The sequence below is a fragment of the Rhinopithecus roxellana genome, chromosome 4 (assembly GCF_007565055.1).
Source record: "Rhinopithecus roxellana isolate Shanxi Qingling chromosome 4, ASM756505v1, whole genome shotgun sequence".
NCBI lineage: Eukaryota > Metazoa > Chordata > Mammalia > Primates > Cercopithecidae > Rhinopithecus > Rhinopithecus roxellana.
The window spans coordinates 104,207,382-104,225,020 of record NC_044552.1 but is presented as its reverse complement, the minus strand read 5'-3'; the positions used below and the strand labels follow the sequence as shown (position 1 = coordinate 104,225,020).

General features: G+C 32.7%; 1 protein-coding gene across 4 annotated transcripts in view; it reads right to left on the bottom strand.

Annotated features, from left to right (window-relative positions):
* The window catches only part of STXBP5 (syntaxin binding protein 5), a 206,467-nt gene continuing 188,828 nt past the window's right edge, over window positions 1–17,639 (bottom strand). For 3 of the 4 annotated variants that reach the window (XM_010386921.2, XM_010386928.2, XM_010386930.2), the window contains 3 exons: window positions 16,981–17,092; window positions 7,790–8,010; window positions 12–5,752 (listed from right to left, as the gene is read on the bottom strand). In XM_010386921.2, the coding sequence (XP_010385223.1) occupies window positions 5,711–5,752; window positions 7,790–8,010; window positions 16,981–17,092 (375 nt within the window). In that variant the 3' untranslated portion in view covers window positions 12–5,710. Of the gene's footprint in view, window positions 5,753–7,789; window positions 8,011–16,980; window positions 17,093–17,639 lie in introns of all 4 variants that reach the window. The other variant, XR_004056799.1, reaches the window with a different exon arrangement.

Here is a 17,639-nt window from a genome sequence, read left to right as displayed (position 1 = left end):
TTGTTTAGTTTCAGGAGAGATTAGAGTATTTTATTTTGCCCAATCAGAGCCCTTCAGCATAAAGAGACATTCATATACATATATATGAACATTTTCCAGAAACATTAATTTATAATACATTTTTTTAAATACCAGCTTAACGGTATTTATTTACAAAAATATTTCATTACCTAATTTTAAACTTTTTGCTGTGATGACAGTTTGTAAAGTACAGGAATGCAAAATAACTACAAAGTTTAACATGTTTTTAGTGTTTGCAATACTGCTTTTCTTTTTAGATGAAACAATACACAGATTTTTTTAAACCATATTTCAAAATGCATATTCCAGCAATTACCTTTGAGATAGTTACTGGGACTGAGCAAGATTAAATAAAAAGTGCAGCAACTGAAAAACACCTGCAAGTTACAGTTGAAGGTATACACAAGCTAGAGCTCTATACCAAGCATGCTTGTCCCTGAAGTGGACAATGTTAGAAAAACTTAATCTTGCTCTTTTTCATATTGTCTTTTGGTAATGCATTTACAATGAACCAATAGTATAACTAGAAAGCAAAAGTGTTTTTCTGGTTCTAACTATCATGTGGAACAGAGGTCACACCTAACGTATCACAGTACTATTTATTTACAAAAAAAAAAGTTAAAAAAATTAAAACATGATTTACCCTCTTTGCATTGCTTTCCATTGCTATGTTGATTCTATTTTCAACTCCTTACACTGTCTTCAATTGAAGCAAAGTTTAGACAACACAAAACAAATTGCAGAAGTTAAAAAAAAACCCTACCAAATAAACAGGATTCCATTGCCATTAACCTATATCCATTTGAAATGCCTGAGTCAAACAACCTACAATAAATACTGGTTTATTTACATGCCATACACTATAAGATTTTAAACGATGAGTCTCATTGTAAAATACTGGTAAAACTGACATTCATGATTTTTCTGTTGTAAAGAATAAAATAAAGAGACCATTTACATGTAGCCCTGGACTACTGTACTGAATTTGTAAATGAATTGTGCCTATATTGTTAAAATTAATTTGTATTAGTAACTGAAGAAAGCAATGTTATAACCCTGGTAATTGGGAAGTTATTAAAATCATTAAATTCATCTGAGAAAGGTAAGCCAGTTTTCCCTCTTTTCTTTTTGTTTTTGGTTATTTTTGATTGCAACAACTGTTTTCTGTCTACAGAACCTTTTTTAAAACTTCGGAGGCAGTAGTAAAATCATTAATATTCACAAGAAAAATAATCCCCATAGCACTTTACAAGAAATTGATCAGAGTGATGAAAAGTGCAATTAACAAAAGCTGTAAACAGTATCTTCACATTCATTTTCAAATGAAAAGAAAAATCTGTGGGCATACATTTCAATCCAAGAGAACAAATACCCTAAAAGGGAAAAGAAAGAAAAAAGGACATTTAAGATATAGGACTGCTTTTTTATCCCCCAAAGTAAATACAGATTAAAAAGTCTAAGAATGTTGATCAAGTATCAAACTGATAAGGAACAAATTCTATAAACTACAAAATAAAAACCTTCATTGACAAAAATACATAAACTCTGTTTTCATTTTTGGAAATTTATTTTTAAAAAAGGTAGAAGAAAATACCTGGAAAACTATTTTAAATATATATATATATATATCTATATTTTAAAACAATAGTTAAGGTAGGCATCCAACAGCAAGCTGAAGCTATTGAGAGAGATCTTGCAATTATTGTTGTGGGCATTTTCCCCCAAAATAAAATTAATATTTGAAAATGCTCAATAGAGGGTTTTTTAAAGCACAGAAATGGTATCTTTCCTGTTCATGTGTGAAGATTTTTAAATGATGTATGATTTTTTTAAATTAATTGTATCTCGATATGAGATACCAGTATTTCTTATTATAAGCGTAAAACATAACTTTTTGTATGGATAATATACATACTTTTTAAGTACTTTGACTTAAACTTAACAAGTTCACCATTTTTAAAATTAAAGTACATTTATAAAAATTCCATTTTAAAACTAAAAGTATATTTTCTAGCAGTATGTATAAATATAACATGTTACTGTGTGATCTTAAAACAAATCTGAAAGTGTTGCAATAATTTAAGACCAAGAACACTGAAACATACAGCAGATTATTTTACTATTTTTTAAATCTGTATAAAACCCTATTAAAGGTTTTAAAACTGATCAGTTTATTTAAGGTACAGCTAGCAGCATATTCATGATTTTGGTATGTTTTATACACATGTATCACTTGGTTTAAACTGAGCAATGTGGATTAAATGATAATAAAAAGTTTTCATTACCTAAAAAAGTGCAGAAAAAATTCAAGTTTAAAGTTCAGTGCTCTTTATTTTGCTGAAACAAATAAAATCCCAAAAGTTAAAGTGTAAAATAAACCTTTGCCACAAAAAATTTACCTTTGGATATAGCTTTTCTAATGTCACATGAGAAATGCCTTAAGCAAAACATATATGGAAGATAGAACTCAGGGTAAAACTTTGAATTCCGTGGTGTCTTCCACATATTCTTCCTTTCCTCAGCTGTCTCCCCAGCATCCCTGAACCTAAAGGTATGTAACACTTTCAGACTTGTTTAATAAAACACATATCTACATGAAATAGCTTCAGAGGAACCTACAATTAAGAAGTTCTAAGCCAAAAAAAATTTGCTTCGTTCTTTAAACTACTGTACTTAATTAAATTGTAATATACTTACACATAATAACACAGACAAGTAGCAGCATTTTTCACATCCATAAAAAATCAAATGGAGAAGTTAGAAATAGCTCAGTCGAATCTATAACCATTTTTTCGGAAACACTTTGTACAATTGAAATGCAAAGCAAAAGTGTTAAGATGATGCAAAACTTTAAATGGATGTAATGTACAGAATTTGTCAGAATATAAGATTTCAAATAACTTTCTCAGCAAATATATATGTTTTTTAGTTTGAAAACTGAAATGACTGGATATATGGTACATGCAGAAAAACCACTTCCTACTTACAAACTACTAATCATGAATACTTCAAGGATTTTAGAGTCAAGGACAAATGCAACAAAACAATGAGGATATAGAGAGGGCACATAAAAATATTTCGTTTCTCTGATATTTTCTATTTTGACTTTTTTTTTTTTTTTTTGGTCAGTTTTCCTGAAATCGTGGCTTGCTGGTGACTATTACTTTCTTAGTATTTAGAAAGAAAAAAAAAATAGAGATGTTACCTCTCAAATTACAATAAATTCCCTGGGTTAGTTATTACTGCAGACTGTCTCTTATCTACAGATGGAATCAAGTATAACTCTAAGAAGCTTATTTCCTACACTCAAACACACTTTAAGCTTTCTAATCCTAACTGAGTCTCTTGTTTGTTGTGCATAATTTGTAGATTAATTTAAAAATTAAATAAAATAACTCAAAACACTGATTTAAGATTTTCTTACAAAATCTTGGAAATCCATGTAAGGTAAATGTATATACTTTTATATTTGAAAATAATTACAAGACTAGTTCATTTTGTATACAACAGAAAAAATGACAGTAAAAATGAAGTTAATATACAAATACATTTGTGTTATATAACACAAAATAACACAGCGAATTAAATAACTGCAGCTAATATGACCTTCCACAGAGATAGGGAACCAATCAGTATATTAATCTACATAATGTTTTTCAACTTCTTCAAATCCGTAACTGTTGATTTTATTGATGACATTCACAAAACTGTACCTTTAAAATAGGACCTAACACTTCCTGTGACATATCATGGAACTATGGGTTTATTGGATAACACAAATTAAGCAATTTATAAGCTGCTGAATGTTCAGACAGCTGACATTAACTTAACAGAAATATGTTATTCATTGGTACTTTCTATAAATTCAAAAACTTTTGAATAGGGCTTATTTAAAAAATATTTCTTTTGGCTTGATCAATTATCTGTATCACACACATTTAGTCCCTACCAAATGATATTTAAAGTAAACTTTGATGTAAACTTTTGTATCTAGTAGTGCATGTTATAAAATGTAAACATAAAAGCTTTATTAATGAAGAGTAGAGGAAAATATGCGTAACAGACTGTATGAAAAAGACGTCTGACATATTCCTTTAATGATCATATGGAGTAGAAAAACAACCATCTTGTTTACTATCAATTTGTGTTCTGATTATCTCTTAATGAAAAAACAAAATAATTTAAAGGAATTTTTTATAGAAGACAATATTTAAATTTCATTAACATTAATTTTAATGCTTCCATTTCGCTTCTGCTGGGTTGCTTTAACAACAATCAATAATCATCTCAGATTAGTCTGTATTCTGAGATTGCTTACTTCTAGATCTACTAGGTGGTTTCTTTCCTGTCCATAATGCTAGTCTATGAAACAATCATTCATTGTCCATTGCTGGTCTCGAATTGTATTATATTCCAATACAGAAATAATTTAGTTATCACAGTGTACATATTTTCCTTTCTTTTTGGCTTTTTGAAACCTTGAAAGGATATGTACAGATTTATAGAATATTTATACAGAAAATATTTTGTAGGTCATCAGACTAAACTCTTATATAGATAATTATTGACAACAGATGCTTGTAATTTTCCATGCGATAGCATGTGCACTAAGATTTAACTGGCTCATCACCTGAGTGTATTGGAACAGTTAGCAAATAAAGGGCATTTTAAAAAGGGAGCTGAGCATTTTACTGAAATAATGAAAGGTTTTTTTTTTAAGCAATTTTAATTAAAGAATGCAAAGATACATTTGGTTAAACATTTTATAAAAATTCAAGCAAAATTAAAAACACAGCCAATTTCAACATTTCTACAAATTTAACCAGTATTATTTTGGTCAAATCCACCTTTAGCTGAATTAATGAGAACAAGGACAAGGGACATTGAAGTATTCTCCTCACCACAATGGAGGTTTTTCTCACTTTCCACACTGCATAGCCCACTACATGGAAACTCCCAGAATGATGAGCAATTCAGTCATGCTCTACACTTTTCTTTTCAATGAAAAGTGATGTATCTTCTTGTTTTGCTTTTGACAAAATATGAACTAAATACAAGTCTATAATAACAAGAATCCAAGAGTAGCTCATACACAAGTCAACTATGTGTATGTTTTTACTATTTAAAGCCCACCATTCAGCTTATTTGTCTAAAGAGATGATAACAGTTTGTTTGTTTTTCATTAATGATACTGATGACCAGTCAGTGTTAAGAGAGGGAAAGTCCAAGACAGCTGCTTATAATCCAGTCCAATGACACATATATAACTATTTCAGCTTCAAGACTTCTGACTTATTGCCTCTGCCCCAAACAGGTCAAACACTGACAGCAGATAAAATGGCACAAACCCTTTTGGCATATGAAAGTTTAATACAGGAATGATCCAGGATTAGTCCCTGCACCAGGTCTCCTCAGAATCCCCCTTGGTTTCTTCATTTGTCACGTGTGACCTGTTTAATTCCCAAAGTGTCAACTCATAACTGGCACACATCATATACTCCATTTCGAGTGCGTGTGAACACTCCTCAGTTAAAGTCACATGACTGAGGTAAAACAGTGCATGATTGTGCTAGGAAAGAACAGTATTCAGTGACGAACATCCCTTTAAAGTTAACTTTTCTAAATAATGTAATAAAAATGGAAAACTTTTTTCCTTCTGGCTGAAGTTGGACTTATTGGATTCTGGTTGTCAGAACTGGTACCACTTCTTATCTTTGTATTTCAACATAATCTAAAGGGGAAAAAAATAAGATAAACACGTTTTTAAAATGCCAGAACAATAACCTTTATAAGTTATAAGTGATTTCTGTATTTTTCCAAAACATTATGTCATTCTGCAATATTCTGTAGTGCTACTATATTGCTTACTTGAAATCAACTTATTGAAAGCAGTAAGAACTATTCTATTTAGAGGAAAAAATACGATATCCATTAAGAACTAGCCTGAAGTTCCTCAGATTGCTTAGAAATGTGACATAATTTGGTGACCTAAGCTAGTAATATAAAAGTAAGATAATTTTTATTTTGTACTATGAATTAAAAATAATGCTTGAAGAACTGGGGAATTAAAGGTTGAAAATGCTACTCCTACTGCCATCTCAAATTTATTGAGCATGCACTCTGAGCCAGACACTGCATGACACACGTTCCCTACTTGATTTCAGTCACAACAATTCTTGGGCTAGGCATTGTTTTTCTCCCCATTTAATACATGAAACTGAAGCTTCTAGAGGTTGCCCAAGGTAATGCAGTGGTGAAACTGGAATTTGTGCCCAGGCAGTCTAATTAAAGAACCTGTGATTGTAACTACCTCAATGTATTGTCTTCCGTAGACTCTGAAATACAGCTCAAGAACAATTGATAGAAGGGAAAGCTATCAGTGTAAGATTAAGTTCTTTCCTAAATATTCAGAGTGTGAATATATTCCAAAATTGACTGAAGTGCTACATGCTGTGGAGATCACACAATCGGGTGTAGGGTTATGACAACAAAAATCCTGACCTAGATTGACCATCACCAGCCTGTATCTGAGGTGCCTGTGGGTATAGTACAAGTAATCATAAAGGATGTCTGAACCTCTCTGAAGCCCTAGACAAATATCTTCCACGTCCAGTTACCTCTTCATGCATTCTAGGTTTCTGGATTTTTGAGCAAGGAGAAAATGACTTTTGATTGAAAAATTTAAAAAAGAGTTATCACTACTAATTGGGTGCTCAAATAGAAAAACAACCTTAAAATTGTTTCTTCAGACAAAATAAAAATGTCCTCAAGGGCCCGCCTAGGAACTACATGTGTGAAGTAACCTAGTATAAAGCATCAAGGAAAGACAGGCCTGTGTGTCAAAAAGAAAAATGTGAATTTCCTGTAAAGACTTTTAAATTCAGCTTTTTAAGAGCACAGTGTGGTGTAAGGGGACCAGTCGGGGATCCCAACTTTACAGCATATGTCTCTAAGCTCTATCATGACTTCCTAGGTTCCCCATTGCAAAATGCACCTCTTTACTCCTCCATATGAATTGGTCCACAACGCAGACTTAGTATTATTTATTTAAATAAAAAGGTTTGTCAATTTTAGTTATTTATATCTACCTGGAAGACTCAAGGAGGCAAATTATATCTTTCTCTAGGACAAAGTGGTAGTAGACTCTGAGGCACTAAGAAAAATTAACATTGGGCCGGGCGCAGTGGTTCACGCTTGTAATCTCAGCACTTTGGGAGGCCAAGGCTAACACAGAGACTATCCTGGCTAACACGGTGAAACCCCGTCTCTAATAAAAATAAAAAAAATTAACTGGGCGTGGTGGCGGGCGCCTGTAGTCCCAGCTACTCAGGAGGCTGAGGGAGAATGAGGTGAACTCGGAAGGCGGAGTTTGCAGTGAGCCGAGATGGTACCACTGCACTCAAGCCTGGGCAACAGAGTGAGACTAGGTCTCAAAAAATAAAAAAAAAATAAAAAAAAAATAAAAATAAAAATTAACATTGGTATTGCATTCCTTAAGGAACAGTTGTAGTTGCAAAGCTGCTAGCTTTCTTACCAAAAGCCTGAAGGTGGGCAGGTTCCTTCAAAATTTATAGTCTTATAGTAAGAAACCAAAGGCTATTGGAGATACATTCCTGCGTGGTTCCCTCTGGTGGCAACAATTAGGAATTTGCCATTGTACAATGAATATATGCAAATTCATGTGTGTAGAATAGCTATAAAAATAAAATAACATTCACATTTGCTTTATCTAGGGCTTTTTGTTCAAATATCTGTTTGAGAGTCGTACCTCATGCGCATGTTTAGAAAATGACTCTGCACTTGATAACATGGCCGCAGTTCTTTCTTCCAGATCGCCAAGTTTCTGTCCTCTTTCATCTAGTGCCAACCTGGCTCGTGCTAATTCACCGACAACTCCAGAGGCTGCCCCTTTCACACCTTCAATGCCACCAGGGCCAGGAATATGCTGTGCAAGGCTCCTTGAAGCCTTTCCCGAGGATGATTCTCCAACTGAACACATTTGATAAATGAAAGTGTAACTCAAAACATGAAAATTTTACTAATATAAAATCCTACTACGTGATAGCATTAAAATACAATTTTTGGATTGAGTGGTAATATAATTAAAATAAAATTATAAAGTGAAATACGCTTGATACATGCTTTCTTATGATTGGTTTAATAATTTTTAGATACTTTTTCAAACATGCAAAAACACAATGTACATTAAATACTCTATACTGGTTCATTCAGCAGGACTTATGCAAAAAAGGAGCTGGTAAATATTTAATGAAATACATAATAGGTATATTGATACCAATTTATATAATGGCAAAAACTGCTCTTTCGTGTGCAAAAAATGAAAGATAAAGATATTTAGCTTCAAATATACAGATTTAAATTTAAACATACAGATTTGATTACGTTTATTTACTCCATACTTCCTCTTACTTAAAAATATACTATGCTTAGGCTCAGAAGTAAAGAGAAATTAACAATTTATTCAGTAGTCTATTTCAGTCTCCAAAAATTATAGGCATGCTATATTCTTTTCTTTTTCTCCATTTATCTTGTCACTTATGAAATGGATCACATTATTGCTTCAAAAGATCTTGGGATTCATTCTTTTCTTTCCCTTTGCTATCCAGATGTTTTTTTACCTAACACTTATATCACTGTAAAAGTCTTAAATTCTTTAAAGGCTGACCCCAAGTTTCCTGGTTCCTCAGCTTACATTTCTTTCTTTCCTTTTTCTTTAAATGTAACTCATATACCACATTTGCTCCTTTAAAGTGAATACATTGATGATTTTTACTTTATTCACAAGGCTGTGAATCACCATCACCACTAATGAATTCCAGAGCATCTCATCACTGCAAAAGAAGCTCCAGGCCTATTAGCAGTCACTTTCCATTCCCACTCTTTGCAGTTCTTGGCAATCACTAATCTACTCTCTGTCTCTATAAATTTGCCTATTCTGAGTATTTCATTTAAATGGATTCAGACAATAGGTGGCCTTTTGAGCTGGCTTCTTTCACTGAGAGTAATGTCAAAGGTTATTGATGCTGTAGCATGCATCAGTACTTCATCCCTTATTATGGCTGAATAAAATATCATTTTATGGATAAAGTATATTTTGCGTATTCATTCATCAGCTGATGGACACCTGGGCTGTTTCTACTTTTTGGCTATTATGAATAAAGCTACTATGAACAGTTATACAAATTATTTGGGTAAATGCATGTTGTCAATTTTCTTGGGTATACGCCTAGGCATAGGATAGCTGGGTGATGTGATAACTGTATGTTTAGTTTTTTAAGGAACTATCAGAGTTTACCAAAGAGGGTGCATCATTTTACATTTCGACCAATAATATATGAGGGTTCCAATATCTCCACATCCTTGCCAACATTTGTTATTGTAAATCTTTTTGATGACATCCATCCTAGTAAGTGTGAAGTGGTATCACATTGTGGATTTGACTTGCATTTCCCTAATGACAAATGATGTTGAAGATCTTTTCATGCATTCATTTGTCATTTGTATATTTTCTTTGGATAAATATCTATTGAGGTTGATATGGTTTTGCTGTGTCCCCACCCAAATCTCATTTTGAATTGTAGCTCCCACAATCCCCATGTGTCATGGGAAAGACCCAGTGGGAGGTAACTGAATCATGGGGGCAGGTTTTCCCATGCTGTTCTCATGAGAGTAAGTCTCACAAGATCAGGTCTTACGCTTTTATAAAGGATAGCTCCCCTGCACATGCTCTCTTGCCTGCTGCCATGTAAGATGTGCCTTTGCTCCTCCTTGGCCTTCTGCCATGTGTGTGAGGCCTCACCACCCATATGGAACTGTGAGTTTATTAAATGTCTTTTTCTTTATAAATTGCCTAGTCTTGGGTATGTCTTTATTAGTAGGATCAGAATAGACTATTACACAGATCCACCTAAAAATTGATCTATTTGTCTTCTTATCATTGGGTTTTAAGAGTTCTTAATATATTCTGGACACTAGACCTAATCTGATATCAGATATGTGATTTGCAGATAATTCATCGCATTCTTTGGATCATCTTTTCACTTTCTTGATAGTATTCTTTGAAGCACAAAGTTTTAAATTTTGATAAATTCCAATCAATATTTTTTTTCCTTTGGTTGCTTGTGATTTAGGTGTCATATCTTAGAAATCACTGCCTAATCCACGGTTATGCAAATTCATACCTGTTTTCTTCTAAGACTTTTACAGTTTTAGCTCTTATATTGAGATCTTTGAGCTATTTTGAGTTAATTTTTGTGTGTGGCGTGAAGCTGGGGCCCAAAATCATTTTTTTTTTTTTTTTGCAGGTGAATATCTAGTTATTCCAACATCACTTATTGAAAAGACCATTCTTTGGCCACATAATTTTCTTGGCATCCTTTTAAAAAATCAATTGACCATAAATGTATGAGCTTATTTCTGGACTCTCAGCTTTATTTATCTTTATGGTAGTACCACACTGTCTTGATGACTATAGCTTTGTAGTAAGTTTTGAAAATAGAATGTTTTAGTCCCTTCAGCATTTTTCTTTTTCAATATTTGTGTGTGTGTGTGGCTATTGTGAATTCTTTGCATTTTCATTTGAATTTTAAGAACAGCTTATTGCTTTCTGAAAAAAAAAGTTATCATTTTGATAGGAATTGTGCTAAATGTGTAGATCAATTTGTGGATACTGCCATCTTAACAATGTTAAGTCTTCTAATTCATGAACGTGAGATGTTGGTCCACTGACTTACATCTTGGTTTCTCAAAATGATATTTTGAAGTTTTTACTGTATATGTCTTATACTTCTTTGGTTAAACTATTTCTAACTGGTTTATCTTTTTGATACTACTAAAAATGAAACTGTTAATTTCATTTATGAATTAGTCATTGCTTGTGTATAGAAATGCAATTCATTTTCTATATTGATCTTGTATCCTGCAACCTTGCTGAAACTGTTTATTAGCTATAATTATTTTTGTATGGATTCCTTAGGATTTTCTATAGATAAGATTACATCTGCAAATAGAGACAGTTTTACTTCTTCCATTCCAATTTGCATGCATCTTACTTGCTTTTCTTGCCCAATTTCCCTGGCTAGAGCCTCCTTTCCTATGTAAAATAGAAGTGGTAAGAGCTCTTTGAATATGCATATAAAACTTGTAATTAGCTATACATTTTTGGAAGGATTTTGATTAGAACTGCATTAACTGTATATGTGTATACATACATACACACATCAGTTTTGAGATAATTAGATACACATTTTTGGAAGGATTTTGATTAGAACTGCATTAACTGTATATGTGTATATATACATACACACATCAGTTTTGAGAGCACTGGTATCTTTTATTGAATCTTCCATTCCATGAACATGGTATACTCATTCATTTATTTGAATCTTTAACTTCTCTCAACAAAGTTTTCTAATTTTCTATTTTTCCCATGGAGATTCTGAATATGTTCTGTGAAGATTTATTTCTAGGTACTGAATTAAAAGAAATACTATGGGTGATAGGCAGAGTAATGTCTCCCTTCCCCCACAGATGGCTACATTCTAATCCCTGGAACCTGTGATTATGTCATGCAGATATGACTAAGGACCCAGATATAGAGTTCATCTTGCATTACCTAGGTGAGCCTAACCTAATCACATGGGTCCTTAAAAGCAAAGAGGTTCCCCCCCCGCCCCCCCCAGTTGTGGGCAGAAAGAGATGCGGCTTTCAGAAAAATAGAGATATGCAAGGTTGTTGGCCTTGAATACTGACAATGGGACCAGAAGCCAAGGAAAGTGGATGGTCTCTAGAAGCTAAAAAAGGCAAGGAAATGGATTCTCCCCTGAAACCTCAAACAAGAAACACAGCCCTGGGAACACCCATAAGATCTGTGTTGATTTCTAGCCTATGGAATTGTAAGATAATACATTTGGGTTCTTTTAAGCTAGTAATTTTGTGGTAATTTGTTATAGCAGTGACAGAAAACTAATACAAAGAGTAATTTTAAACATTTCATCTTTTATGATTGTTAATATAAATTAAATTTTATTTTTGTATATGATTACATCTAGTAAGTTTGGTAACCTCTGTTATTTCAAACAATTTAGCTATAGATTCTTTTGGTTATTCTAAATATGTCATCTTATCAATCATTTGCAAATGACTGCTTTGTTTTCTGTTTTCTATTATAGTACTTCATTTTTTCTTCCCTTTCCACACCCTCTAGGGACTTGAAAAGAATGCTGAATGTATGTGTTAATAGTGGGCATTATGTGTCATTCCTAATTTCAAAGGGAAAGTTTTTAATATTTAATATTCCTACATTAAGAGTGACATTTGCAATTTAGTTTCTAGGAGTCTCTATCAGGAATTGCTACTGAATTTTTTTTTAAAATGATAAATCAACTTTGAATTCCTGGTACAAACCAAACTTGGCCTTGGTATATTATCTTTATTACATATTATTTGCTATCTTAATATTTTATTTCAAATTTTCTACCTATAAATGATTTTTGCCTTTGTTTTTTGCTTTCTAATACTATTCTGGTTTTTGGTATCAAGGTTGTGTTAGCCTCCTAAAATGAGCTGATGAGTGTACCTATTTTGTCCTATCTTTTGGAAGTTTGTGTGAGAGTTAAATTATTTTTTCCCTAAATATTTGGGAGAAGTATTAGTGAAGTCCAATTTGTACCAGAAGTTTACTTGTAGAAAGGTTTAAAATGATGGTTTCAATGTCTGATAGTTATAGTACTATTAGGGTTTTTATCTTTTTGTCCATTTTCATTGTAATTGATAAAATAAATTCCTTGAAAAATAAAGTTACATGTTACATTCTCTTATTTTTAACTTGAGTGTCATTCCTTTTTTTTTTTTTTTTTCCTAATAGCATCTACTTGTGCATTTCTTTTTTTGTGCTCGGTTTCACAAGAGGTTTATCATTTCTATTAGACTCTCAGAGAATCAACTTCGGCTTTTCTTATGCACTGAACAGTTGTGCCCCACCTCCACCCAGTCATATGTTGAAATCCTTCCCTAACGTAATGTCAGAATGGGACCTCTGGGAGGTAATAAGGGTACTGTCCTCATCAATGGGATTAAAGCCCTTAAAAAGAGGCCAGAGAGGTAGCCTGCTTTCTTTCCCCCAGGTGAAAATGCAGCCAGAAGGCTGTCTGCAAGCCAGGAATAGGGCCCCCAAACAACTCAATCCTGCTGGCACCTTGGTCTCAAACTTCCGACCTCCAGAGCTGTAAGAAATAAGCTTCTGTTGTTCAAAAGCCATCCAGTCTATGGTATGTTGATATAGCAGCCTGAACTAAGACAGCTTTGTTAATTTTTGTATTGCATTTTACTATTTCATTAATACCATAATCTTTTTTATTTGGTTTATTTTGCTGTTTTTCTAACGTTTTGAGATGAATGCTGAGTTCACACATTTTCATGTTTTCTTTTTCAAATACTAATATGTATTTAAGATTAAAATTTTCACTCTTCAGTTACAAACCAATGGTCATAAATTCTTTGACACAAGGGTTATCCAAAGGTAAGTATATTTCTTTGTTTTCAAACATGAGGATTTAAACGTATCTTTGTTATTGATTATAAGCATAATTGCACTGTGATCAAATTGTATACACTGAAGTTATTTTAATTCTCTGAGATTTATTAATTGATATAACTGTTTGTTATTAAATCTATATTTAGAACTTCTTACGATGATTGAGAAACTGTTTCTTCTATTAGTTATGTCAATATTTGTTTTATATGTTTTGAAGTCAAAATAGTAGGTGCATTCAAATGCCTTAATGTCTAATTTTTCTTATATTAATACAGTTATACCAGCTGATTCTTCATTTGTGTTTATGCTTTTCCATCTTTTTAAATTTCAACCTTTCTGTGACCTTATGTTTTATATGTGTCCCCATAAACAATGTACATTTCTTTCTATTTAATTAATTAATTAATGTATTTTTAGAGACAGGATCTTACTCTGTCACCCAGGCTGGGACAACAGTAGTGTGATAATGGCTCATTATAGGCTCAAACTCCTGGGCTCAAGTGATCCTCCTGCCTCAGCTTCATGAGTAAGTGGGTCTACAGGTGCATACCACCACTAAATTTTTAAATTTTTTGTAGAGACAGGGGCTTGTTATGTTGTCCAGGCTGGTCCCAAACTCCTGGTCTCAAGCAACCCTCCTGGCTAAGCTTTCCAAAGTGCCAGGAATGCAGGTATGAGCCTCGGCACCAGCCTTCTTTTCTTTTCAAATTCAGTCTAAAAATTTTTGTCTTTTAGCTGAAACATTTATTCTGCCTACATTTACTATTATTATTTATATTTAAGTTAAATCTACCATGCTTTAGGTACTATCTGTTTATCCCACCTGTTTTGTATTCTCTCTTTTTTTGCTTTGTTTTAGAATGACTGTGATTTATCCGCTATTCATCTGGAAGTTATGTTCTATTTTTCTAAGTTTTACAGGTTATCCTATAAATTACACGCATCCTTAACTTATCAATACCAATGAACACTTTTTACAAGTTTCCCAAAAAATTCAAGAATCTCAGATCACCTTAAATCCATTTACTCTTTCTAAACTCCTTAATGTTATGACATATTTTGGGCCATGTTGTTGTTTGTGTATGTGTGTATACATACATATGCCATACACCTTTATTTTGTAGTTTATAAAGATTATATTAATTATATTTATGCACATATCACTTTCGTTCCAAATCACTGTTGGTGTGTCTCTGACATCCCATCCAAGATTATTTTCCTTTTATCTGATGTGTACCCTTTAGAACTCCCTTTAGTGTGACAGCAAAGTTTACTTATTTATTTGTCTAAAAATGTCTCATTCTTAAAGAATTTTTGTGTATAGAATTATGGATTAAATAGAATCAATATAATTTTCTGTCAATATACAGAGGATCATCTTACTATCTTTGGCTGTTGAGAAGTCATGTATCAGTCTCTATTTGTTAAAAAAAACTATAATTTTTCTCTAGCCACATAAAAGATTTTCTCTTGGTCTCTGGTGTACTATATTTTAATGAGATTAGCTAATTGAAAATTTTTAACATCACTGGAATTAATTGGGCTTCTTGAATTTGTGGATCCCTATCATGTATCAATTCTAAAAAGTTTTCTGACTTATTTCATATATATATATATTCTTCTTTGCAGTCCTATTTCCTTCTTGAGAAGGTCTAAACATATGTTAGATCTTCTCATAGCAACTTCTTTTTTTAATCCTCTCCTACATGTTTTATTTTGTTTGTTTCTTTGTCCTGTATTTTGGATGATTTCTCCTAACCTATCTTCAAGTTACATATTTCTTTCTTCACTTTTGTCTAATTTGTAGTTAAGCCTATCTACTGGGTTTTTAATTTTAGTTTTTGAATATTTCAGGTCTAGAATTTCATTCTGGGTTTTTTCACATCTACTGCTATTGACTTTTACAGTTTTCAGTTACCTGATACAATGTTCAGGCATGATATTTATCCTCTTGAACACAGTAACTACGAATAATTATTTTATAGTTTGTGTCTGAAAATTCCAACATGTGAAGTGCCTATCCTTCTGCCTTTTCTGTTTTATTAATCATGCTGTTGTCTCCTAGTGTTCCTGGTTATCTGTGACTGGTTTCTGGTCATCTATGTTCCTGGTTATCTATGACTACATATTTGAAAAGTTATTTGTAGAGATAATTCGAGGACTCGGAATACACTATATTCTTTTTGAGATCATTTTTTTCATTTGCTTCTGCCAGGAGCTAGGGACTCTAGCAGTCTGGAAAAATCTTAATTAACAATTAACACTGAAGATGTCACAGGCCACCCAGATATTTGAAGCTGAGCTTAAAGTCATGTGTGTGTACGTGGCAGGGGAACGTGGGCAGTTTATTCGCAGTTCACCCTTACTCTCATAGTCCTTTGGTGTCTTTGCAAATAGCAAGGAGTTATTTCAGGGTCCCCACTCTTGCCAGGCAGGGGAGCCCATCTTGCTAGCCCTAGTACAGCTTAGTACCTCAGCCTCATTAGCAAAGCACTGCAGAGTCAAAGTGCCCAAGTTGCCAGGCTCTCTGCTCTGGGCTTCTTTCCCCATGGATACTGTTCTTGAAAATTCCTTACTGTATGATTACTTCCTTGATGTTTTTAACAAATTTTAGAAATATGTTTTCTAAGTCTTATATAACTTTATAAATTTTCTTCAGTAAGAATTTTATTCCAAATTATCAGTCCCCACTGACTTAAGCAGTCTTCATTTTTAAAGCTGAAATAAAACTATAGAGCAATCTTCTCGGTAAGTTAAAAAAAAATTCATTGCACTGCTACTTACTGCTATTTAATGTTAGTTTTTCTAATTAGTCAAACAAACATGAAACAACAATTCTAAATATTTTAGCAAAAAAGAAAAAAACTCAAAGGATAGATAATAGCTGCCATTTATAAGAAAGGTCAAGCATTCACTGATTCATTAGTTCATTCAAGGACAAACTGTTCACTTGTATCAACTTCGTGGAAGGTACTAAATGAAGCAGAAGGTTTCTTTTATTATGAAGGTTAAATGAACTAGAATAGTTTTTAGAGGTTTTGAAAGATAGATTAAATGTTAAAGTAAAAACTTTTCAAAGTTAAGGTTATCAGTTAAAGAAAATCATAGCATTAAAACAACATCACATTTAATGAAAATAAAGTAAGTACTTTCTAAATTATTTACTTAAAGTTGTGAATATTACTTTTTAGTATCGGAAGTTATTCTGATTTTGGTTCCTTGAGTAAAATATTTCCCTGATTTGGGATAGAATAACAGAAAATAATTTTATGTATTTTGTTAAAACATGGAAATAGTAATTGTGACAAACAGAAAAAAGTGAACATAATTTACAGGTATAAAAAATTCGTATGGCTTGTTTCTGTTTTATAGATATATTATCCGAATTAAATAAATCAACTTACATAATTCTTCTCTGTCAAGAGACTGTGCACCACCTCCAAATAAGCCTTTAAAGAATCCCCTGTTTGGTGCTTCAGGTGTTTCTACAGGAGTGAAGAGTTCACCTAACATTTCCTTTAAAATTAAAACAAATTGTAACTGTTAAAATTTCAGGGAAACTAAACTATAATTAACAAAAGTATCACTGTAAACCCTTTTAACTTAAGCTTAGAACATTACCTGTTGAGATTCACTATTAATGAGCACATGTCCTATGATCAGATACAGAACATGCTGATTTATTCCAACACCAAGTTTCTAAAACTAAAATATGACTTATTTGCTGCTTGCCCCTTTCACTAGATCACTTTCTTTGTTTGCATTTGAGGCAAACAGTATTTCTGCTTAAGAGTGTCAGGAGATTCTAATCTTTAAGATGACATTTTCATATAACTCATATGAATTGATAATAGGATTAATAATTACATTAGAAATACTTTTTTTTTTTTTTGAGACAGTCTCACTCTGTCACCCAGGTTGGAGTGCAGTGGCACGATCTTGGCTCACTTGCAGCTTCTGCCTCTGGGGTTCAAGTGATTCTCGTGGCTCAGCCACTGAGTAGCCTGGGATTGCAGGCACACGCCACCATGCCTGGGTAATTATTGTATTTTGTAGAGTCAGG